General features: G+C 45.8%; 2 protein-coding genes across 3 annotated transcripts; both read right to left on the bottom strand.

The window, feature by feature from the left end:
• Positions 1 to 175: 175 nt before the first annotated feature.
• Positions 176 to 5,268, bottom strand: hapln3 (hyaluronan and proteoglycan link protein 3). The gene is made up of 5 exons (XM_048969525.1): positions 5,178 to 5,268; positions 3,440 to 3,600; positions 2,675 to 3,043; positions 1,705 to 2,007; positions 176 to 1,500 (listed from the first exon to the last, which is right to left on the bottom strand). Exons 2-5 carry the CDS (start codon positions 3,558 to 3,560, stop codon positions 1,217 to 1,219), a joined length of 1,077 nt encoding a protein of 358 aa, XP_048825482.1. The 5' UTR covers positions 3,561 to 3,600; positions 5,178 to 5,268; the 3' UTR covers positions 176 to 1,216.
• Positions 5,269 to 8,703: 3,435 nt separating this feature from the next.
• mfge8b (milk fat globule EGF and factor V/VIII domain containing b) lies at positions 8,704 to 24,234 on the bottom strand. 2 transcript variants are annotated; one of them, XM_048969307.1, is made up of 10 exons: positions 23,995 to 24,234; positions 18,959 to 19,084; positions 18,689 to 18,820; positions 13,214 to 13,327; positions 12,628 to 12,809; positions 11,872 to 12,027; positions 11,651 to 11,795; positions 10,908 to 11,110; positions 10,674 to 10,829; positions 8,704 to 10,322 (listed from the first exon to the last, which is right to left on the bottom strand). In XM_048969307.1, exons 1-10 carry the CDS (start codon positions 24,065 to 24,067, stop codon positions 10,179 to 10,181), a joined length of 1,431 nt encoding a protein of 476 aa, XP_048825264.1. In that variant the 5' UTR covers positions 24,068 to 24,234; the 3' UTR covers positions 8,704 to 10,178. The 2 variants fall into 2 exon arrangements, with proteins under 2 accessions (XP_048825264.1, XP_048825265.1); XM_048969308.1 differs by having other exon boundaries at positions 10,908 to 11,092.
• Between the last annotated feature and the right edge of the window lie 935 nt (positions 24,235 to 25,169).

The following is a 25,169-nucleotide window of genomic DNA, read 5'->3' as shown; positions in this document are numbered from 1 at the left end:
GCCTACAGTGCCCTCAGCTGGCGGATTCAAGAAGTGCACATAAAGTTAAACTCCCAGCCTCACACAACTGCAAAGACCGATGTTCTTAAAACTGATTTTAATTTCACAAAAATATATGTAACTGGCATCCTGTCTGTAAGCCCCCCCCCCCCCCCAGATCTGATCAGAAGACAGATAAATGAAAAATACACGAGTATCTTCTTTAATATCTGTAAAAGGTATTCAGCTTTGTTTCCTCTGTACTTATCAAATCTCCATGCTTTTATTACAAGTATTTATTAACCTAATTAAAACCTGAATATTGCATATTTAATGTCTATTACTGCAATACATTTTTGCATAAAGATGATTAGAAGATATGACATACGGGATTATACTATTAAAGCTGAGTAATAATCTTTTCCAGAAATAATTAGAGATACAATCACAGACACAGTGTCCACTTATATGCTGTAATCATTCATTCATCCATCTATATTCTGTACTGCTTACCCAGTACAGGTTCACAGTGTATAGTAACAAAAATATAATATTTTGAAGTGTACAAAAGATAATGCCACTGTCTAAAAAAAAACACTACTTCACCCAAAGGAGACACAGAATATAAGGCAATAAAACAATTTCCGGCTAATCAGCAATGGTGGCTGAGCATTTTGTTATACAAAAGTCATAAGCATAGAAAATTTCACTTTTTAAGAAGCGTAGTATTTAAGAGATACTTCACAGATAATTCTGAAAAGAAAACAGGTTCTCTTTCTAAATACTCAGGTAATAATTGATTGGAAATAGGTATAGCAAGCAAAAATTAATATAGTCTGTATCGGGGGCTTATTAGTGGTAAAACAAAGGATAGATTGTATTTCACTCGTTCAGAACAGCAATAAAGACACGTGAGGTTAAATATAGGTAGAACATTTTCAAACATTCATGAATATTCCGTGTAGGAGATTTTAGCTACAATCACCCGAAGCAGATGTCCTCTGGTTCTGTTCATCTCCATCTCCAAAGTTTCCACTGGGAATGACATCAGTGGGATGGTGCCGACACAACATGCAGTGCACCCAGGCGACCACCAGGGGCACCAGCGGTTAGGGGATAGTCCACAGTGCAACTCGGCAGAAGTAGAGGAAGGTTCAGGGTGATGTCACAGCTGTAGAGGGACTGATGAGGTCCCGGAGGCCCCACTGGTGTGGTGGGGTGAGGCGAGCAGGAGCATTTAAGGGGCTCGGAAGCAGTAGACGCCGTACTTTTGATGCTGGCCGGGGAAGCCCAGGCTACGCACCCCCGGCTTCTGGGGGCCACAGTTGGGGCGTGGGGTGGAGACCGGGTAGCGAAGGCTGCCATCCGCCAGCCAGCCCGCATCACAGTGGTCCAGGCCCAGGAAGCGCCAGGCCGCGTACAGCTGACCCACCTTGGCGATCTCAGAGCCGTCCTCCTCGCACGCCTGCGAGGCCTCCGTGAAGTTCAGCCTCCGAGGGTGCTGCAGGAAATACACCTCACCTGTAGGGGGCGCAGCACACAGACACCAAGCATGTCAGCTCATAGGGAAGGAAACAGTCCACCCAGTTAGCATAAAACACATATATGTCAAATTGTAGGCTGAATATTTCTGTTGTTTTAATGTTTTTAAAGATACACCTGCTGAATCCCCCCCCACCCACTCCCATGGCCCCACAGAAATCAGACAGCAGGCAGGACACTAACCGAACAGGGAAGGGGAGAAGCAGAATGCATCATATAGGTGCAGGCGCCGGTGACGGGCTCCGTAGCTGCGCACGCCGGGGGCCAAGCCCTGGCCCCCGCATGGTGTGCGTGACGCCGTGATTGGGTACTGCACCGTGCCGTCAGCCAACCAGCCAGCATTGCACCAGTCCAGTCCCTCCTCCCAGGCACTGAAGAGCTGGTCGAAGGTGGCCAACATCGCACCCTGCTCCTCACATGCCTTCTGAGCTGATGAAAAGTTCAGCCGGTAGCGCCCTCTGGAGGGCTGGTAGGGAAATACGACACCTACCAATAGTGTAAAATGATATTTTAATCACCACCATTTTCTAGCTGCATAGCTTAAGGCATAAGTGCAGTTATATTTCTTTTTAATGGGTAACTTACTTCAACACACATTGTTTTAATAACTAGGTTTCCTAATCTGAGATAGATTTGCTGTTATTTCCATACAGGGGTATCATTAGAGATTTTGGACCCAGATCAATCATATTATATTCCAAATTTTTTAGGGCCCCCGACTGCTCTGTCCCCACTTTACGGCGCCATTGTCCACATCATTTTACACATCTAAGCAGGTGCATATTTTACTGGGGAAATTCGGGCTAAGTATGTTTCTCAAAGTTACAGCAGACTAGCCTTTCCTGAGAGTTAAGCCTGCAATCTTGGGGGTACTTTAAACTATAGATTACCCTACCCACCGAGTTGCAGCTCCAGAGAGACGCTTATAAGCGACCGTCCATACCGCGCAGCTCCAGAGAGAGACGTTTATATCGACCGTCCATACCGCACAGCTCCAGAGAGAGACGTTTATATCGAACGTCCATACCGCACAGCTCCAGAGAGAGACGCTTATAGCGACCGTCCATACCGCACAGCTCCAGAGAGAGACGTTTATATCGACCGTCCATACCGCACAGCTCCAGAGAGAGACGCTTATAGCGACCGTTCATACCGCGTAGCTCCAGATCCACAACGGCGCTCTCATCTTCCAGGCCATCAATGACCTCGCAGCGGTAGCGCCCGGCGTCGCTGATCTGCAGCTCGGCCATCACCAGAGACGCCTCTCCGGGGGGGTCCTGCAGCAGGCGAACACGTCCCTGGAAGGCGCCGAAGGTGCGATGCCTATGGCCGATGGCCGCCAGCACGTCGAGCTCCCTGCCCCCCAGGGCGGGCACCCAGGACCACTTCACCCGTGTGCGGCGGGGGCTCCGCAGCTCGGGCTGGTACCGGTACCGGCACGGCAGCGTCACGTTGCCACCCTGCGCGGCGAAGATGGACGACTCCGTAGTCTCCACGATGAGCTTCACACCATTGAAGTGAACTGTACAGTGCAGATATAAAAGGGGATCAGTGATGTGACTCGGCATGCCTTACTCACAGTAATAATGCAGAGATTGGGGGGGGGGGGGACTTCAAATATACATTTCACTCATGGGCAAACCGGAAAATTATATGATTTCATTGAACAGCCTGGATGACAGTGAAGGTCTGTAGAGGATATTAAATAAATCGTTATTCAATGGAGTCTAGGGTTTCTGCGTTGGCGGATAACATTTCAATAATGACATTTTTAATTATTCTGAACCTCTGCAGCCTTTATTATTAGTTGTCGAAACCCTCTTCCCTGGGGTCTTACACGGAACGGGCAGTTCAGGGCTGCAGTATTGCATTACATTAAAACAGCTGCGTGATTAAGCGCAGAGCTTAGTCTACATACTCTCTCCATTTCCGTTGCCGTTCATGATGTCATGGTAGAAGAAGCCGTTGGAGTAGCCTGGAGCAGCCTGGCACAGGTAGAGCAGCTGCCACAGGACAGCTAGCAATAGGCGGGCGCTCATGATCTGTTCCCGACGTTGTATGACTCTGCTGAGCTCCGATCTATAGCAGTAACAAATGCCGCGATTAACAATTTGCATCATATCCCTCAGGAGACAATTTCGTCTTGAAAGGCGGAGTGTGACCGTTAGGGGGCAGCAGCGTGTCGTCGTTGAAAGAAGTAGCCCACAAATCACCGTGCCTGGGAATTCTCCTGCGGTGGATGTAAACTGGTCCCCGCGTTCGAGTTTACTAGCTGCTAAAAATAATCGGTTGCACCACGCAAATAGTTTCAACGTATGATCTAAGGTACATTTTACACCCAACCTTACTTACGCTTAGCTGGTGCAACTCACTGCTAGTGATTTCAAACTTTTCAACTATATTCATTACACTCAACAGTTTGAGGCATGGAGGTAAATTATGAGGGGAATGGTGGGTTAACCCCTCAATAATCAAAACCAGCAAATACTACACCATAAATGGGTGGAAAGCTCAACCCCCCCACCTCCCAATGCTCAACCCCATGTTATGCCCTTGGCTTGTACTCATTAGTACTTTTGACGGCGAGTACAAACCTATGGTTGGTTATTGTAGATAAGTGACGTTTTATTCTGAAGAGGTTAAAAATAAGAATTAATCGATATTTTCATAAAATATTTTAATGCAATTTTGTTGTGTGAAATTAAGAATGAATCAATTCCCCCAATTACTGTGGAATTTGCTGGGGCATGAAAGAAAAGAGCTGGCAGGATTCACTGAGTCTGCAAAATGGGGCAGTCTAAAAGAGCGCCGTACAGGGGTCTGTGTTTGAGCTCCGCTGCGGTGCATTTTGGCTGCACTGCATAACAGGCCTAATGTTTCAATATTTCAATTTTAAAAAAGCATTGTTTCGGACTTACAGCAAACTGACCTCTTTATATAACCCTAGAAGTACTGCTAGCAGATGGATCTTCTATGAATAGACTACGTCATTTATTAAATGCGTATTAACCTGTGATTCGCAGCAGCACCATCCAGGCTGTGCCACACTGACCTCAAACTGCAGAATATGCTACTATAATGTTACAACTGAGATAAACACACGATACCTGCCAGGTAGTGCGATAATTGCTGCTCTCTTTAAACTTGTCACTCATCAGCAGAGCTCGCATGGAAGAGGTCATTCAAACTTATATAATAAACGATTCTGTCAGCTGCAACACCACATGGACTCTACCGAGGTGCCATTAGGCAGGTATGATTTACTCTGCTTTTATTCAACAGAAAAATCACCAGTAAATTGCAATATATCTAACATCAAACTCGCCGTAGTCCTAGATAGAACAAGTCCGTCGAGTATGACATTTGATGCCATGTTTGATTCCTAAACATGAAATAATAATTGTGTAAAAATTACGAAAAGAAATTCATTAACACGTTGTTTTTAAAGTAACGTTATGTAGGCTATACTTGCAGAAGTGAACTACAGTATTTATTTACAATTTTATTATATATGCTGAAAACGTCACCGCAGTAAGTTTCCGGACATCAACGACACTTTACATCAAATATATGACAACAAACTGTTGCATGTTTTCTTTGACCATTGCATCGGCATTGCATTTGTAAGAGTGATATGCTGTGAATTAACTACTCACAGATGCGAGCTGGATCCTCGGGTGTGATTCGCTCCTCCAGCTGTGTCTGTGTCTAGTAAACCACAGTCACCGCGTTGCTTTTAATTGACCTTTGAGAGAAAATAGTGTATTATGACGTCATACGCCGGATCAGCCCCCCTCCCTCCGCCACCTCCCCCAAACTGCGAGTTAACGCCTATTAAAGACGCAGCGCCTTTCCTCCAAGATAACGCTATCACTATGAAATCCCAGTGCCCTGTTAATAAATAGTAACACTGACTTAAGATTACACCTGGACGTCACTGTTTTATTGCCTAGATTTCAAGTGGGTGGATGAACTCCCACTGAAAATACATTAAACGGACATTTTAGTTAATTCATCATTAATGAATCATGACGCATATTTTATCTCCAGCAGTTAATATGTTCGTTATTGTATCTGTTAATTCTGCAAACTTTTATGAACTAGTGAAGGAACAAGTCATGAAAAGCACAAGTTAAATACTGATCTCACGTTTGTTAGTCTTTAATGAATTGTGACGCATCTTCTCAAGTAAGGACTATATTTCTTCATGATTTGTTCTTCATGAATACCTTGTTCTTCAGTAGTAATGAATTATTGCGAAGTATTTGTGCCCCGTCAAGTGTAATCCCTGTGGTTTGACTGTTGTTAAAAACGGCGTTGTGCTATTTTGTACTTTGAGGAAATGGCTTGAAATCCTTTGTAAAGCTGAGTCGATGCAATGTTACGAGTGCAAAACTTCAGGACAGAATTCCACTATTACCACAGGACCATTAAAAAGTTATTCTTAGGTGTGAATAGCAGAGTTTATCTGTTTCTCCAGATACATGGTTTCCTATCACAGCTCGAGAGATTAGCGGCTGCCTCGCGGAGGGAAATAGCAATGCTGGCATTTGAACCCGGAGCCGCTGCGAGTGACCGACCCCGAATCAGGCAGCCTCCTCTGCGTGCAGCCGCCGTTCCTCGCAGGTATAATTTTAGCAAAGCTATTGTCATTCACAAATGCGAGGGCCACCGCGGTCAATGGCTGCTTGTCAACACCGGTGGGAGCGAGGAAAAGGCTGCAAAGTGGCCTTTGGTGAGAGCAGGATGCTGAGCCCCGAAACCCCATTCAGTCCCGCACTGCCATACCTGCTAGCGTTAGGCTGTGAAAGAGGATTAGACTTTGCCGAGTGTGTACGTGTAATTTTTACATCGCGACCAGATATCCCCACAATGTGATAAAAAACCAGTAACATTTTACTTTGTGGGGACATTCTTAGGGTCCCCACAAGAATAGCCTCAATTTTATATAAAAAAAAAAACTAAAAATGCCAGAATGTTAGGGCTGGGGTCAAACCAAAGCAGGAGTAAAATATAAGGTGTAAAGGGGAAATAATGCTGTGACGTGCTTTGGGAAACACTGGCATGAAGTCATACAGGAGTCAGGCAGAGAGGGACACAGAAGCAAACAGCAACCTGGAGCTAATGCAAGAACAACCACAATGACTGCGTAAGGGCAGGAACTGAAATACACATGATAGAGGAGACAGGTGTGGGGCACTCACTGCTTACAGTGTAAGCTAGGAATACTGAACCACAGGTGAGGGCAATCAACAGACAAAAGGACAAACACCAGGGAGTCTAGAATAACAACGGCCACCAAACAATACTACAAACATGGAACAACAGGGAGCGAAAATAAGGAACCGACAGAAATACACCAACACATAACATCACAAGATGTACAAAGAAACACAGATGTAAAATGCTAAACATAGTTTGAACACCTGACAAGAGGGGAGCTTGATTATAGGCCACCCACGTAGCCCAGTTTGCTACACAACGGTGTGGGGAACAGGGGAATACACTAGTAGGAGCTAGAGACCATGGGATGGCCAGCATCACCTGCTGGCCAAACGGGGAACTGACATACATAAAGGAAGAGGACAGGGACCGGTCCTCACACATGAGGAAATCTGGAGCGTTGGCATGTAATATCACAGTACCGATGGGCCTCCAGCGCAGTGTCAGCAGGGGGCTTTCAGGGCCCTGGTTCCCCTCCCTCATAGGCACAACAGGCAGGTATATTTGAAGTTCACCCTCCATCTATTCCAGAAAAAAAGACATAGATGAAAGTGTTTGCCGGGGGCCCAGAATACCGGCACGCCGCGGATAGCAGGGATGTGGGAGGGTGTAATTTGCGCAATAAACTACACTCTGAGAGGACACTTCATGTCGTGCAAGTATTTGGACGCAAGGCAGATTTTCACAGGGGAAAAAAGGATATGGGTGTGTTTTGACCTACACAGAGGTTCCCCCTGTGGTGGGACAGTGTGACGGCATTCGTTTGTCATTGCCCATATGCTACCCTGGGACCCATATTGGCTTTGTAAAGAATTCTTCCCAAAGAGGGTGGAACGGTCATGTAATTAAAAGGTTTCAAACCAAACTGGAAGCCAGAGCGTTACTCAAGGATGTGGGACTGCAGTGGTTGGAGGGTGTGTGTGTGTTTTTGTCTTTAGGCGGTGACAAAAACACACAGGACCTTTCTATGTGGAATGTTACAAACACTGTGTTGGGGCTCAGTTTTAATGCTGGTAAGGTCACTGCCTGGCAGGGTGACCTCAGCCGCCTGCCTTTCAACATCGACTGGGTCAAACCCAGAGGTCCAGCCTCAGGCTGAAGGACTGAACCCCAGCAAGTGCTTTATGGGCGATTAGGCGGTAACTCACAGGGGTCACAGACGCACCTCGTTTGTATTTGGTGAGAGAAGCAGCAGCATGAGTGAGGCAGTGTGTAATTACGGTTCATAAAACGCGATGAGCCCAGCTTTTTCTCCTTTTCCCTGAAAGCAACCCCCTGCCCCCCGTGGTAGCAGATGGGTCTCCCTTCTTTATGCCTCTTGACTGGGATTCGCTGGAATGCGGGCCTCCCCCCTCCATCGCAACTCACGTGAGGAAGTCCCAGACCCAGAATTCCACACGGCACCGGGCCCGCTACCTGCATCAGCAGGGCAGGCTGGGATCATGACGAAAGTCTGATCTGATCCCGTTGAGTCGGCTGTGTGCGACTAACGGCGACGTCTGTGTAACTTAAACCTGGAAAAGCAGGCAAGAGATGCACAGAAACGGACACACCTTTGAACCTCAGACCGTCCGTTTACTTCGACTAGCGGACACCTGCATCAGAAGCGCCGTACAAACACAGCACTTTCGGCATCATTACTTCACCTGAAGGCACCGCAGTCGGCATCCTGAAGACTCACCTCTAAGTACGCCACCTGCTGGCCACAGGCTGAGGCTCATTTCACCAGATATACATCAGTGTGACTCGGGAACAATCACCAGTGAAAATCAACAGGTAATAAATGTATAAAGTAAATCCTCAACAAGTCTGCAACAACGCCAGTCCTGCCAGCTGTCTAATGTCTAACAGCTACAACAAAGCATTTACACTAATAGATCTATCACATCCCCCCAACCAATATATCTTGACCCTTAGTACTATGCAAGTATGAATCATATTAAACACCAGCAACAGGACTCTGGTTAGTGATTTTATTAAAACATTTCTGCGCAGTAACAACTATAGTAACTAAACATGTTACTGTTTTATAGGGTAAACACACTCTCTGAAAATTTCTCTTGCATATCAGACAGCAGAACAACGGATCACTTAACAGCGTAACACACAGTCGCCCGGTGTGTTTCAGAGTGACTGTATTGTGTAAGGAGGCATTTCCGATTAAATTCACGTGACTTTCTGCACGGCCGGGGTCGTCCCTTTCATCTCTCTGACTGTGTGTCACGCCCTGAAAACAAATCCCCATCCAAGCTTTTCCTGTCACACCTTTGATTCTCCGCTGGTAAAACCCGTAAACTATCATCAATTCTGACCGACTTTTCGCAGTTGCGGGGTTTGGAGGTAACATGGGGGCTGGCCCGTCGCTCCTCGGGGGCTGTGGATGACAGGCCGGGAGGTGTGGGTGGGCGGGAGGCGGGTGGGTTGGCGTCATGCTCGAAGCATGAAGTTTGTGGAGGGCATGTTGGAACTGGCAACCAGGCAGTAAAGCAAACGCAGAAGGTCGAGCGGAGAGGGAGCCGCCGGGAGGTCGGCCTTCAGCATCCGGACACCGGCAGCCGTCATTCGCTGCGATTAACCAGAATGACTCTGAACGCATTGAGTGGTATCAGAAAGCCCATTGCTCTGATCTACAACCTACATCAGTGAGAGCCTTCAGGGGAGTGACATCAGAATTCTTAAGGGTATTAAAACCTGCATCATCTGGTGTTTTTCACTTTGTCTGTGAGACAGTCGTAAGGGACACCTTTGCGAGGGTCTGCTCGGAAACTCAGAACACACCCCCCCCCCCCCCAGCCGACTCTCAATCTTGGCTCTGTGAAGCCGTTCCAGCGGGAAGTTTACATTGGAGAGAAAAGGAAGATGGACTTTGTTGAAAGCACGAGGAGGACCGCCATCTTTCATCTCTACCCAGGGCTGAATAAACTCCAGCGGGAGATATCTGTGGACGAGGCCGGGCCTGAGTGGAACCATCTGGCTGTGTGAGCCTTTTTAAAATAAATTTATTAGAAAACATCTACCCTCTGATATCTACAATAATGATTCACTACCTCACGATATAAGCTTGTTTAGCTAGACAGCAAATAAAACAAGCAGCATTACAAAGTCCCTGAGACAAGATGACAAACGTCTCAGCAAAGGTTACATCACATCACGGTCCAGCCCTGAACAGCTTGGACTGTGTATATCATTAATACTCATCAGATGTTTCTCACTGAAAATGAGATCCTGGGATTTATTGCCATGATTTGAAGAGGAAGTTGAAGTTCAGAGGATGCAATCGGCTGATGAAACCTTCACGGGCAGCTGGGACAGGTGAGACTCTGCCCCCTGTGGTTGAGGACAGCAAGTGCAGGCATGGCAGGGAGGCGGTACTCAGAAGGCGGGGGCAAGGATGGGGCGGAGACAAGGTGGTGGCCCCGAGCGGCTGGGCGGAGCTAGTCGTCACATCCCAGCAGCTCCATTCGCAGGGTGATGCGCTCGTGCCACTCCCACGGAAGAATGCGCACGAATCGGGCATAGAAGGGCGGATCAAACACATTCTTCTTATGCACGTTGTTGTCAATGTTGCCTTGGAAAATCTGAACCAAACAAAGAAAGGTGGTGAGACCCAGATGGGACTTTCACAGGATGGAGTCACAAATACATGCTGACATTGGTTTTTACAAACGGACTCAAGGGCCCAGTTTTAGTTCACAAAATGAGGTTAAACCACATTGCACTGAGAGAACCCATCCCAGCAGTCACATCACCAGCCTAAAAACCGCATGACAAACCAGCAAGCTCATACGCTCTCAGCCCACAGGAAACTTCATACGAAGACAGACCACATGTCCTGCCTCAATGCCTGTGCGTGGGTGTTCTCACAGATGCATGATGGGAAGTGAGGCACAACAGACTGCAGGCCAGGTTCAGGGATGTACCGTACTGACCTTATCTGTCTTGGTCTTCTGGTCTTTAAAGACAGTCCAGGAGTGCCCATCGTTGCTGTACGCCACCTTGAAGGCCGTCACAAACTGAACCACGCCGAAATCTTTGGCTCCCTGGGTGATGATGCCGGTCAGCCGCTTCGGTGTCTCCAGGTCCACCTGCAGCAAGGCGTTTAATGTGGCTGTGGGCGGGGCATGTGCACAGAATGGGGGCGGGGCCAACGGGACCGCGCTCACCTGCAGCCATTCCGAGCGGTTGTTGCTGGCCGCGGACCAGGCGTTGGTCTTGCCCTGCTTGTCGAGCCGGGCGTAGTGGGGGTGCCACGTGAAGGCGTCGATTCCCCAGGTTCGGAAGGCGCTGGAGGCCGACAGCTGGCCGTCCGAGATAAGGCGGGACTTCATGCCCAAATGTTCAGAGCAACCTGCCATGTTTAAATACACTGTGAACAAGACAGTGAAGAAAGGATGATAGGGATGCGGCAGGCATGTGGGCACGAGCAAACCAACAGACAAGCACAATCACCAACGTAGGAGCCGGCGTGCAAGCGGGGGCCATGCGGAGAAACCCACGTGTCAGACAGGCATGGCTGGCAGCTGCAGGGCACTGTGAGTAGCGATGAACGAACGAGAGCGCCTGCTCTCATCATGCAAGCGCTGTCACCGGCTAAACTAAGCTCCGCAAGTCAAAACAAGAATCCAGATCTGGACGTGTGACCCTTTCATCTCATTGCAGCTGGAAGACTGGAGCAGTAAAGCCATTTTTCACACCCTCACGTCGTTACCTGGGCCAACCAAAAGAATTTTAACCACAGAGCCGGTCTCACCTGTCAGTGTTAATAAAATTACCAGCTGCGCACAGGTCAGCACTCTCGTTTCAGCTAGAGCTCTTTACAATTACAATTAACGACAGATGAAGACTGGAACATGAGTGGCTGACAGGTCCGGAGTTAGTGATGTCATCGGGCCTCCAGTGTCTTTACCGTTGAGCTCGCAGCCCATCAGCTCCATGCGCAGTGTGCAGGCCTGGTGACAAACCACAGGGATGATGCGTATGTACTGTGACACCAGGGGGGGGTCCAGCAGGTTGGTCTTGGCGCTGTCGTTGTCCACATTTCCGATGAAGACCTGCCGGAGAGCTCATGCTTAGATGACCCACGGCTCCATGTCTGGATAAACAAGTCGATAGGCCGCGTTTAATCACCTCTTCGCCCCCTTGGCTCTCAGACTGGTACATGGTGTATGTCACGCCATCCAAGCTGGAAGCCACCTTGAATGACTTAATGAACTCCACCATGCCCATGCGGCTGGCCCCCTGGGTGATGATTCCCGTCAGACGCATCTTTCTCTGCAAGTTTATCTGCGGGGGGAAACAACAAGGAGGGGAGAGGGGCTGTCAGGGCACAGAGAACTGTGGGAGGCATTGGGTACGTGGACTCCTGGACGAGAGCCAGGCCCATTGGGCAGACGGGTGAAGGGCTGTGTGAAAGCCACGCCCACTAGATAGGAGGGTGAACAGCTGTGCAAAAGCTACATTCCCTAGGCAGGTGGGAGAGAGCTGTGTGAAAGCCACACCCACTGGGCAGGTGGGAGGGAGCTGTATGCAAATATTATGAACTATATTACAACAAATAGTGTCAACATAATTGAAGCATTTTACATAAAAGCATTCATATAAGTATTTAAAATTCCTTTTGAAATATTTTAATTGCCAAATAAAATCTAAACATAATTAAATTGTTGTAAATGGTATTTTTTTTTACCATGCATATAAAAATTTGGAAAATATTTTTGTAGGAATTTTAGAATTTTAGCAGATTTTTCGCTATTTATCCTTGTGTATATTACAGGAATTATCCAATTCAATAGCAGCCCCACTGCTGCAAATCTCATCACTAGGCTTCAGTATGTGTCTACAGGCATGTGCTGAGAATCACCACACCACCTACAGGCCACACACCTGTATCCAAGGATTCTTGTCATGCGTGGCAGAGGTCCAGGCATTGACCATGCCCTGGTTGTTGAGTCGGGCGAGTTCAGGGCCCCACCGCTGCAGGCCCAGGACCCCGTAGTGGACTGAAGAAGCCGTTATCTGAGACTCAGGAATCCCGCCCCCCTCCATCCCCAGCAGAGAGATACACCCTAGAACAGAGACACAATCACCCCCATCTTATTCTCTTTAAACGTCCAACAGTAAGTAATTATTTTTTCAGGCAGCATCTGAAAAACAACAGCTTGTTATTTGGCCAAAATATGCCGCTCAGTTCCCTCTAGCTTTTGTTGCTAACACAATGGGCCCTTTGCTGCCTGAAATCAGCGATTAATCGTCTTATTGGGAAGCCCAGCATTCCCATGTATGTCCTGCTATTACCATCCTAGAGACGTGGGCTTATTCCAGCAGGGAAAACTTTCAATTCGCCCCGGTTCTCACTGGATGCCTCCCCAGCAGCCGCGAAAGAGGCTTAACTTGGAATACAGCTCTGTGGGATTACATGTCTGAGCGGTGGCGGGCCGTGGGTATGGTGGGGGCAGGGGCGAGTACTCACGCAGCTGACAGTGTTTCCCAACGTAGGGCGTGGGACATCTGCAGCTGAAGTCCCCGTCCAGATCTCGGCAGATTCCTCCATTCTTGCAGGGCTGGATCGCACAGTCATCCACATCTGCGGGAGACCAGCGGTGGTCAAAAGCTTTTACGACGACACTTCCAGGACGGCTGTTTAGTCACGAGACAACTACCACGACTGGATAAAAAGCAGGTCCCTGGAAAAAAAGTCAGAGGTCCCTGGGATTTATGAATATTCAGAGACCCCCCCCCTCCCCATTGGCAAAGGTAAATAGTGTTGATGGGGGGCACTTTGAGGCAAGGCTGGACATGGCGAATTTAATTAATTAGCGGCATTCATACACATTGGTGATTCAAAGTGCTTTACAGAAGGTTAAAAACATATATAGCAAGAAAATTAAAACTGGCACAAAATGAAGTCTTAGGAGGTTAAAATGCAATGAAATGCATTAAGGTCAGTTGCAAGCATTATAAATTTAAGAATATATGAACATATTCATGGTATTGACTGTTTCTCTACATTCACATCTCAGTTCAAGCCTCATCATTTTAAAATTGCTTGTTCACTTTAATTGTAACTTTATGTAGGTAACTTTTATTCGATTATGGTCACTTTAAATGTATTAATACACGTACAGAAGTTAGTATGTATGTTAGTATGTTGTGTGGATTGGTTTTTTTTGTACGGTGCCCTTGAGTGCCTTAAAAGGCACCTTTAAATAAAACATATTTATTATTATTATTATTATTATTATTATTAAATTGTTAAAAAAAAGCCCTTTTTAGCAAAGACCCCTGGGTAAGTTTGTGCATTTAATCACTTATGAAAACAGAATGATTACAGTCTAACTTACCCTATGCACGAATCTGTTCCACATATATGTGAGTGCATGCTCAGTGATGGGCTGGCATCCCTGTCAGTGTGAACCTAGCTTTGTGTTCAATGCTGCCTGGGATTGACTCCGCCCCCACAACCCTACCCAGGAAAGATGGATGGATGGATGGCTTCTATCAGGAGGACCCGCCCTGGGCCATGGGTGAAGGTTTCCCTGGAACGACCAAATTCTGGAAACTCGAGACACCGCAGCCCATGACTCTGCATGTCCAGCCGCCATTCAGCAATAATGACAATTCAATTCATGACTCGTCGCTTGCTGCACTTACTTAAAGCGTCCACTGAGTGGTGCTCTTGCTCAAAACATCTCTTAGGTGCCATTTACTCTTACTTGAGTTTTTAAAACGTACATTCAAAAACGGATGGAAAAAGACACACGGGAAAATGAAAAGAGAAAGAAGTAACTCAAAACACAGTGGAATGATCTGCTGAGCCACATCCAGTCACCAGATGCTCTCTCCATCTTCAAAAATGTCCCCTGACCCCATGTGTTACATGAATCCCTCTACTCTGCTTATCGAATAGTCTTTGCATTGTTTGGAAGATGTTGTGTAGCTCTTACTCCTAACTCTATTTACACTTGTACCTGGGTATTCGCTGCAAGCTCAGCCTGGCTACTTTTATGCTATTTGCCTCACTTGTATGTTGTGTTACTAAGTAAAAAACTAAATGTAATGTAAATGTAAAAATGCTGCTCCTGTGTTTAAACATATCATAAATATGAATGAGTACCTTTGCCTTAAGCACAGATCAGCAGAATTACACGCCTAGTGTAGGCAGCAGACAGACCCAAACAGCAATCTGCTAACACACAGCCTGTGACGTCAGAGGTTCATGTTGCTTCTTCCCCGGCCGGATCGGTTAAGTGGATCTGTCTCGGCTGAGCGGCCACGTCTATCAGCCTACGAGCCGTTTTCTCGCGGAGCCCCCTTCCCCCCCCCCCCAGAGAGGTGGCTCGCTCTCCATCACAAGGCAGCCCAAGGAGGGGTCTCAGGCTACAGCGGCAGTTTGGAGAGTTAAAGTGGGACTTTCTGTCACGAACAATAGATGAGATGATCTACTGCCAGGCAGAAAAAAATAGAGCCACATCTGTCCCTCCCCCACACCACCTGGTCCCAGATTCTTGTCCTACGTACCACAAACAGAACACAGATAACACCTTTTGTTCATTTTTAACTATTACCCAGGGTGGGGGATTGGTAAATTCTTACCAATGCATTGTTACACTCCTTTTCACACATTTTGTACCTTGTTTTTTCCCCATTACATGCGTTCGGTGATCTCCACACTTTAACCTTTAAACCTTTAACACGGACTGACTGGTTTTTTATAGAGCAAGTTCAACAAGTTCGTTAGGTCTAAGCAAAGACAGATTTTCCCAGGAAAACAATGGGACATAATCTGGACTGACGCAAAGTGTAGAAAGAGTAAAGTCACACTGACTGCTGTTAATGGCGGTACGGAACCTTCCGGAGTGTTGATATCGGTGTTGATAGTCTGATCACTTCAATCAAGCCAAAATCGCAATCAACTGACAAAGATGGTACTTGGCCATTAAACAACATCAGTCATGCTTGGGGCAAGATTGATCAGGGGGGCGATCTGTGGCTCACTGAGCTGAGCCTCTGTGTCTGTGATCCGAAAGTCGCCGGTTTGCTCTCGGCCTCGGCACATCTGCAGGTCCTGGAGCAAGACCCTTAACCCCCCATCTTCCTGTGCACCACTATGGGAGGCAGCCCTTCATGGACAGCCTGTGCTCACCTATAGAGAGCATGTTGGGGTAGACATAATCCCCACAGACATCAATAAAAAAAGAGTATTTACCAATCAGTGTGGTTTAGGTTACATCATATGCTAATCAAGTTGGGGCATTAAATGCAAAAAGAGCAGTGGTTGCTGATCTGGATACAGAGGAGAAGCGGGATGAAAATAATCATTGACTTTGACTATCTCTCTTAATTACTAAGATTGATTTATCTGCTGTAACCTCTGAAGGTCTGGTGACAGGAGACCTGCAGTGTCCTACAGCCCACTGTGTTTTAGTAGCTCTTGTTTTGAAACTAAAAACTGCAGAATTCCAACTGCCAGCTGGATCTCAGACACTAGTGCTGAGGTGATAATCACTGCAGGTTGTCCAGTCAGAGTGAGCAGGTGATGTATAGCTGTAACTGCACATGTTAATAAGTGTGTGAAGATTAGCTACATGCACGGTCTCGTGCATCACAACTTAGATGAAATATCACAAGCTGCACGTTTTCATTCACAGCAACAAGCCTGCAGGTTTCTCCTCGGAACTTTCAAAGGCCAAAGAGAGCAAAGCTCAACCATTAAAACCAAGCACTAGTTAGCTTTGAGTAACCAATATCATTCGTAATAATTACGAAACAAGACAGAGACTGGATGGTTATTCTAGCAAAACGCTGAATACGAACTCCTCTGCAAACAGTTAATAATAAACATTACTGAAATGAAAACATATGCTCATCATTAGCTCCTATAGAGGCATATATTTTCTTACTGGGGGCGGTATGTAGCTCAGCAGGCTCTTGGTGATCGGCAATCGAAGTGTTGCCCGAAAAGTCTTAAAGCCATGGGCCCTTGATTAAGGTCCTTGACCCCCAGCTCCTGGGGGGCCATATGCTGGCTGACCCTGTGCTGCGAGATCCAAGCTTGCTTTCACCAATCCTGTGTGTCTGTGTCTCATGGAGAGTAAGATGGGGTAAGAGGAAAGAGGACTTTCCCACAGGGACCGATAAAATAACGCCATTCTATTCTATTAACACTGCACAATAGACTGTTTAGGAGGCTAAGTGCAGGCGGCCAGCCACGTTCAAGCAGGGCACCCCCCATGACCCCAGGGGGCCCATTGAGGAAGGCCCACACCAGGCTGTGCCACAGACTGGTCTTTGTGGGGGCAGTGATGTCCAGCTGACACATGCCTGCAATTCTGCGTTATGCCACCACACCGCTCACAGACGCCACTCTGTTAGTCAGGTAGAACAATTGTAAGTAGCATCGGGGCGCGGTTTCCGCTGTGAACTCGGACAGATTGCAGTACAGCACATCTGTGGCAGCCCAGAAACAGTGACTGGGATTTGTTGGGGGGCACAGGAGGGGGCACAGGATGAAGAAAAGGGCCTTGACCACGTCAGCCTGAGTCATCAAATCCCAGCAGAGGGCGACGTCGTTCACCACGGCCACAAATTCTGTTCATTTTGTTCCTTAAGTTACCACAGGGGCAGTAAACACACAACGTGTCTGCTTTTTAATAGGCTTGAAGAACGTATTAAATTAAATAGGGCAGAATTGGAAATTTTGAAACAGAGACCCGTGGAGGGTAAATTAAAAACCGTAACTTCTAAACACGACTGTGGCGGGGGGAGGGGGGGGGAGAGGTTGACAGCTGGCGTTAACACGGGAATGGGAGGCTGCGTGTAGCTGGGAGAGGCTTGCTGAGTGTGCGTGAGAGTGTGCGTGTGTGTGTGCGTGTGCGAGTGTGTGTGCGTCACGGCCAGCGTGGGCACTGCAGTACGTCCGCACATGTTTTCCTAACCATGTGGTGAGACTTTTAAGGAGGGACTGTGACCCGGGCGTCTCTCAGGGGTACGACGTCATCTTTTGAAATTTAAATATTTTTTGTTTAATATTCTTTAAAAAAAAGTCTTAAAACTGATATGATTCCTAAATCATTTTTGCATTTATTGTGGGTGAGGCTAAGAGTCATAAATTAAATTAAAGAGAGAATGTGGAAGTAAAATGATAAAAAAAAGAAAGGATGTGTGTCTGTGAGTGTGGTCCAGGTATACATTACATTGTGGGGACCAAATGTCCCCACAATGTGATAAAAACCTGTTATTTTGACGCTGTGGGGACCATTTTTTGGCTTTGGTTACTTATGATTAATGTTAGGGCTCGGTAGGGGTTAGGGTTAGGGCTCGGTAGGGGTTAAGGGTGTCATTGTTAGGTTTAGGGTTTTGCCCATACTAATGAATGGACGGTCCCCACAAAGATATGAGTGTGTGTGTGTGTGTGTGTGTGTGTGTGTGTGTGTGTGTGTGTGCGTATGAGATGCCAGCATTGTGCAATTCTACCAATCACAGCTGGCAGTGCACTTAGTCAGCCACATTTTCATATCTTAAAAAAAAAATCTATAAATATAAAATCCAAATAAGCAGAGAACGAAGAGAACACTCATTTAAAGCCGCTGGCTTCACCTTCAGTTTCCGCCATGTGTCGTGCATGGAAACCACACCGGCTGCCGTCCAGGCCTGCCAGCCGCTAATGGAGCGGCTGCCCAAAGGACCACACCCACGGATTTTTCAAAGAAATGACCTCAGCGGGACCCAACTCACTTCAGAGTAACACGTCAGAAAGACACATAAGAAGTATCTCAACAGACTTCAGCAGGTTGTTAGTTCAAGTCCCCCGATGGGGACGAGATCCTGGAGCCACAGGGAAACGTGCAGTTGAACATGCAGCATTAAATTATAAGCAGCTTTTTATACCGGTCTCCTTTGGAGGACTATATAAAATATAAATAAAATGTTGAGCATTATCTCTTACTGTTCTGACAGTGCATGCCCTCGAATCCAGGTTGGCACCTGCAGACGTACTGGCCGAAGACGTCCCCTCGCCGCGACTCAGTGGCAATCTGACAGATGCCATCGTTTTTACAGGGGTTGGGGCTGCAGGGGCCTAAGAGGAAATGGGCATATCTTTCAGTTAGCATGCCGTTAGCTTCGGCTAAGCAGAAAACCGCCAGGCCTCTATCAGACGTGCCACATTTCCATTAGAGGACAATAAGAGGGGAGAGCAAGCCCCGCCCACGAATACCGCTCTCCGTAGCGTTGCAGGTGTCTCCTCCAAAGCCTTCTGCACAGATGCACAAGTAGGGGGCCTCTCCCACCCCAGTCACACACGTCCCTCCATTCTGGCAGAGGTTCAACTCGCAGTAGTCACCTAGGAAAAGTGCAGAGCAAAACCATTACGTATTAAACTAAGGTTAACATCAATAAATACAAATAAAACACTTTTGCTTTGACTACTTGACAAAGCTGACCTATCACAGTGGTCCTTTATATAAAAAAGATGGCTTTTGTAGTTATGGTGACAAAAAAATCCATCTAATTACTTTAAACCACATACTTTAAATTAACCACCCACTACCACTAACTATTACATACTGAACCCAAGCAAGGATTCTCAAACATCTCTCTTAATATCCCCCCTCCTGTCTCCTCCCTAAAGTGACCTTAACAAGCGACTCATTTATCTTACCTCTTGTTCCTAACCCTTGTGTTAGTCACTCCTAGCTCCCTCATTAGTTTCATATATACGTGCTTCCCAGTCCTGTGTTCCCCAGTCCAGTCACTGACATTGAACCCTCTTGTTGCCTTTCCCTGCTCTGCTCCTCCTGTTTTTGAGCCCTTGCAATCCTGTTTGTGTGTAATCTCTGTTATTTTGAGTTCAATAAAGCACCTTTTGTTTCGCTACCACGCCTGCCCTCAAGTCGAAGTCGTGACAAAGGTGAACCACAAGAGATGTTCAGAATGGCTGGGGATGTCTGAGGAAAACACTGCAGTGGATCTTCAGTTTATCTCATTAACTTGAAATTCTCCCTTCACAGACTATACTGTACTTAGTCCAAGACAGTGGTCATCTCTGATAAAATATGAAATGTATCTAACACCTAATTATACATCTATGTACTTCAGGTACTAAGCTGCAAAATATTTAATTCCCCGTAAATCCACACAGTATCACAACAGTATCAGTATATTATTACTACCCTGGCCAGCCCTGTTTAATTATAACCTTGTTTGAGGTTTCTAAAGTGTTCTGTCTGTATCTGCGATGAATAATAACAATAATTTTCGGGCAATGTGAAGAGCTGCGAAACTTTGCACAGATGCTTTGGGAAGCCTGTAGGGTGTTACCCTGCTATCAGGGGAACAGAGGAAACTAAGAGAGATCTGATAACATGGAACTTAGTATTATTCCAGACTCTGAACAAGATTATAAATAAGAATATACTGTTTTGCTTCTATATATGTATACATGTGCTGAAGAAATATATGTGATTCTGTTTCTGTAAATATTTACAAATGCGTACCAAGGCCAAGAACAGAGAATTTTCCAGAATCTTCCAGAACCTGCTTGATGTCACCCAAAGGACTGTACACCCACCCAGTCAAGGCATTGTGTCATCACACTGAACTATGCTAAAATTACAAGTGAAAAGTTACTTTGAAAATATGAATAGGCTACTTTGTATCCTATAACCCAACAGCACATAACTAAACAGTTGGTTATTATTTGGCAGTTAATAAACAGTCCATATCAAGTCGGACTATAGCATCATGGTCTCGCAGCATTTTGATAGAATGAACGCAGAAGGATGGGATTTTAGGCCAGAGGGGAAGACCTTGGCATTCCAAGAGAGAAGATTACTGGGCTGTTACGCAGAGAACCTTCATTTCTCCACAAAGCCGAACGCATGCTCACGCCCAGAGAGTCTGTGGGGGAAGCACACATCCGGCAACCAGAACCGATCAGGCTGACACTAAATAACAAGTCAGAAATAAATCAGATTAGAGAAGAAGACACTAGAAAAAAAGTACAACTGTTCCGAATATAGCTTCTGAAGACTGAAACCATCCCAGCTAACAGGGAGCACTCCCAGAACTTTAGCTAATGTTATTTAAAGGTCTTCACAAAATTGGCTGAGAGCGTTTTCATTTTAACATTAATGAAATGCTATTTACACATTTTAACAAAGGTTCTTTCAGCGTTAGCACAGAAACATTATTATCTGAGTATCTTTCTAGCATAATTACTGATGAAAAGTACTATTTTGTAATAAAACTATTGTTTTCCAAAAATGCAATATTAGTATACTGCAAATACATCACCCAGTCTCGAACCCATGACCTTAAAAGCACAACAAAACAGCGCCACCCGCTGTTGTAGCACGCGCTTTATTCATTTTGACATTATTAGCCTTAGTTTTAGTAGTAATTGTGGTAGTGGGATGACATAGTAGAAGGAAACATAAGGAAATCTATATGGACACTTTGAACATTCCATGCCTTAATCGTAATGCTCGGTTAAAGTCCCTAGAAAAAAAAATTGTTCGCTGGGATGGAGGTGACAAGAATAAAAATGACTGTCGGACCTAGAACTGGTTCAGTGCTTTTCGGGGCCCTAAGCTAAATTTGATTATTTTGTCATTTTGGGTGGGGGGAGGGGCTGGTTGGCCGCTGGGTCCTAAGCATCCGTAAAGGATTGCTTATGCTGTGGGCTGACCCAGGTCGGATCACACCCACACTATTCTATTTAAATAGAAAATGGGCTTAGAACTCTGGAACGAGGAGAGAGTGCCAGGACGGGTCTGGGCAAGATGTCAGGAAAGCTCCGGTACAATGCGAGCACCGTGAGTTTTCCTTTTCTGGTAAGCTAAACATGAGGAAGTCGGTTTAACATTAACATTTCAGAAAAGAATTCAAGCAAAATGCCAGATTAATTTCGATAGGGGGGCGGCATGGTGGTGCAGTGGTTAGCACTGTTGCCTCACACCTGTCGTGGGGTTTCCTCCGGGTACTCCGGTTTCCCCCCACAGTCCAAAAACATGCTGAGGCTAATTGGAGTTGCTAAATTTCCCATAGGTGTGAGTGAATGGTGTGTGAGTGTGCCCTGCGATGGGCTGGCCCCCCCATCCTGGGTTGTTCCCTGCCTCGTGCCCATTGCTTCCCGGATAGGCTCCGGACCCCCCGCGACCCAGTAGGATAAGCATTTTGGAAAATGGATGGATGGATGGATGGATGGAATTACACTAGGACAGGGGATACATGGCACAAATACATGAACATAAGGAACCGCAGTCTAGATTAAGATCAATCTATTAACTCTATAATCGGTTTTGTAGGTGTTATGTCATCGACATAAGCAGATGCTCACCTTTATTGTAACATGTACCTTTGCCATTTCAATTTCTATTATTACGGTCGTCTTCCCTAAGAAGTTAATCATCAGTAGAGTATTCCCTGTATTTTTTATTAGCATGAAGTATATGTTGCTTAGAAGACAGTTCATTCCAAAGCGAAGGAGCAACAGAAAGCTACTGAATTCCTTCTCCGTGTCCAGTCGTGCTGGGACTGAAACAGGCTGGGCTGCCTTCGCGAAAGACCGATAACTGGAAACCAAACCAGTTACAAGCCTGGATCTCCGCCTCACTGGGACAAACCGTTACCTCAGTCCGTAACAAAAATAGATCATCGCATTAGGCTGCAAGCTTGCCAAGTACACAAATAGGCCTAGTCTTTGACAGCACCAAGACTTACAAATAAATTCCGCACACGACGTCGCTTCTCCAGTGCGTTGAACGTGGAGTCTTAATGGTGAGATTTCAGAGTCACATGTCATGTATGTGTTCACATAATTATATGTAACTACACAGCACTAGTCGGTTTTTAAATCATATCTTCCTTATACATACATACCATCCTGTTTTAGATACTGTGCAAAAGTTGAGGAAGCTCTGAGGCCAAGAATTTGGTAATGATGTGGCATTGTCATCATCAGGGGTGTAGAGATGAATGGGCATGGGAGTCTAAGTTTGGGGGGCCGAGGGGCTGATGGCAAAGTAATTTATTACACACTTACCAGTGGGGCTACAAAACATTTTAGGGGGACTGAAACCAAAACAACGCCACTGGGTATCAGAGTATATGATTATAAAGGTTGAAATTAACTCCTGAAGCCTGTTTATAAGATCTCTGAGCCTAGTGTATAACCTTCCTATGCTCATTAGCTTTTACGTTCCTGCATCGAGGAGTCTCTTTAAGAACACTTAAAATGCCGTGAAAACCTGCAAAATACCATCTAATTAGTAAACCAGTAGATATTCTACTGCTGCAGGTGCAAAGAACCCGCGCTGAGTTACGCTCGGACAGGGTGATCTCCGTGACTGTCGGCGGCTTCGCCAAACCGAGATGTACCTCTCTGAAAATATTTGGCCCCAGGACCCCAAAACGTCTTTGAGTTCCACTTGTTTATCATCCCAAAAACCTACGTCATCGAAGGACCGTGAGATCACACATTGGCAAAAATAATCCGGGGGTTCTGTTGAAAGTAGGGCGCTGCATGTTTATCCCGGAGAAACTTGCTTTGGATCCCCCTGCTCACTGGCTCTCAGAACGTCTAGCGCATTTCAATGCTGCACTGTTTGTAGCAGGAGAGCGTCTCTCTCATTTTATACTCTCCAAGGAACTTTCGAGTGAATGCAAGAGAACAAAGGCGCAAATAGCTGCTTAAATTACAAATATAAAAGGCTTTTTACTTGGCACATAAAGGAGGTGTTTAAACCCAAATATATAAAAAACAAAACGGCTAAGACAGGAACCGGTATACAGTAGTTGTCCCATACAAAGGTAGCCTAATTGTTAACGTTGAACCGCTTATAAACTGATTCAAAAATCATACTACAGTCCAGCGCGTAACGGATTAATTCATATTACAGCATGAAAAAAATATAAATAATTTCTTCATCAAAGAGATATGCAGAAAATATACACATTGATTCCTGTCGGAAATCTTGCCGAATTTCAGCTCAGGTCGTGTCGGTGATATCCCTAAGGATTACTTGTCAATCCGTTGTACTCTGCTTCGTAAGCACTTGCAAAGTTGGCAGTGTACACAACTTACTTAACAGTTATTAACACCGACCGCGCATTGTTACCACGACTGCACTATCAAACATTCATAAAGAATATTCCACTGTGGGCTATTTACAATTTCAGGCTATAATGTGTATGAAATATGTATGAATATGTCTGAAATTTAAAGTCCAAAGAAGAGAAAGGAAAACTTACCTTGGACTGTATAAATAGCACTTAAATAAATACCTAAAAGTGCGAAGGAAACAGAGCAATCGCGACTTCTCATATTTCTTGGCTTTCACTTGGGCTATTAACTACAGCAGCTTTAAATATGCGTCCTGAAGACGGTAATGTCAGCGCGTCGGCAGAGCGGGCAGCCGTGCGCGTCCTTTCATCCAGGCCGACGGACTGACAGCGGACTCCATCCAGCGACTCTCCCCTCCGAGTACTGGCGGCTACGGGGGTGGGGACGGAGGGGGGGGGGGGGGGGGGGGTTAAATTCTGGACGTACACTGCAGCTGTCTTTTCAGTACCGATTGTTTTCTGCTTAACTTTCCTTAGCAAATAAGGCAGCCTAAGTAGGCCTATTGTATACAAAAAACCCTTAATGGATTAGATATTAAGAACATTGATTTTATTTTCCCAGCACAAAGCAGTTATAGGCCTAAAGGTAGCATAAGAATAAGAATATGTACTGTCAATGCACAGAGTATAGATGATATATATATATATATATATATATATATATATATATATATATACATACATACATACACACATACACACACATATAGATAGATAGATAGATAGATAGATAGATAGATAGATAGATAGATAGATAGATAGATAGATAGATAGATATGCCAAGCAGGCGAACCGTTAGTTGCATCTGTTAAGCAACTTTAATTGATTACGTTGTAGTAGCACTGCGTTGTTATTGGTGAGATATGCAGAAATACGGACCTGCGTTAGAGGTTATCAAAGCTGCCGTTATTTTAAGGGCAGGATTTTCCTCCATCGATGCTTCTCTTCAGTACCAGTAAAAAGTTGTCTGCTGCTTCCCAGATGGTGTTTCAAAAACGCGCCGCTCTCTGTTTGGTTTCCAGACGCGCAAGTGGCCGAGAGATGTTTCTTGTTTTACTTCTCACATACGCAATCGTACACTGTACCGTGTATTGAAATGTTCAGCAGGGCCCTGTGAATGAATGTACTAGTAGTCAGTAAATGCACTTCGTCTAATAAAGGACAAAAACGTTTATTATTGTTAAGTTTGTCCTTGTGCTAATTTATTGCGGATGATCAAAGTATATTGCTCAATATGAGTGCGTCAGAATTTAAAATGTTGGCCTATTATTAAACAACCCTCTATTCTAACGTAGGTAACGAGA

This window comes from Brienomyrus brachyistius, chromosome 11 (assembly GCF_023856365.1).
Source record: "Brienomyrus brachyistius isolate T26 chromosome 11, BBRACH_0.4, whole genome shotgun sequence".
Classification (NCBI taxonomy): domain Eukaryota; kingdom Metazoa; phylum Chordata; class Actinopteri; order Osteoglossiformes; family Mormyridae; genus Brienomyrus; species Brienomyrus brachyistius.
The sequence above is the reverse complement of the archived record's forward strand: the minus strand, read 5'-3'. Positions and strand labels throughout refer to the sequence as shown.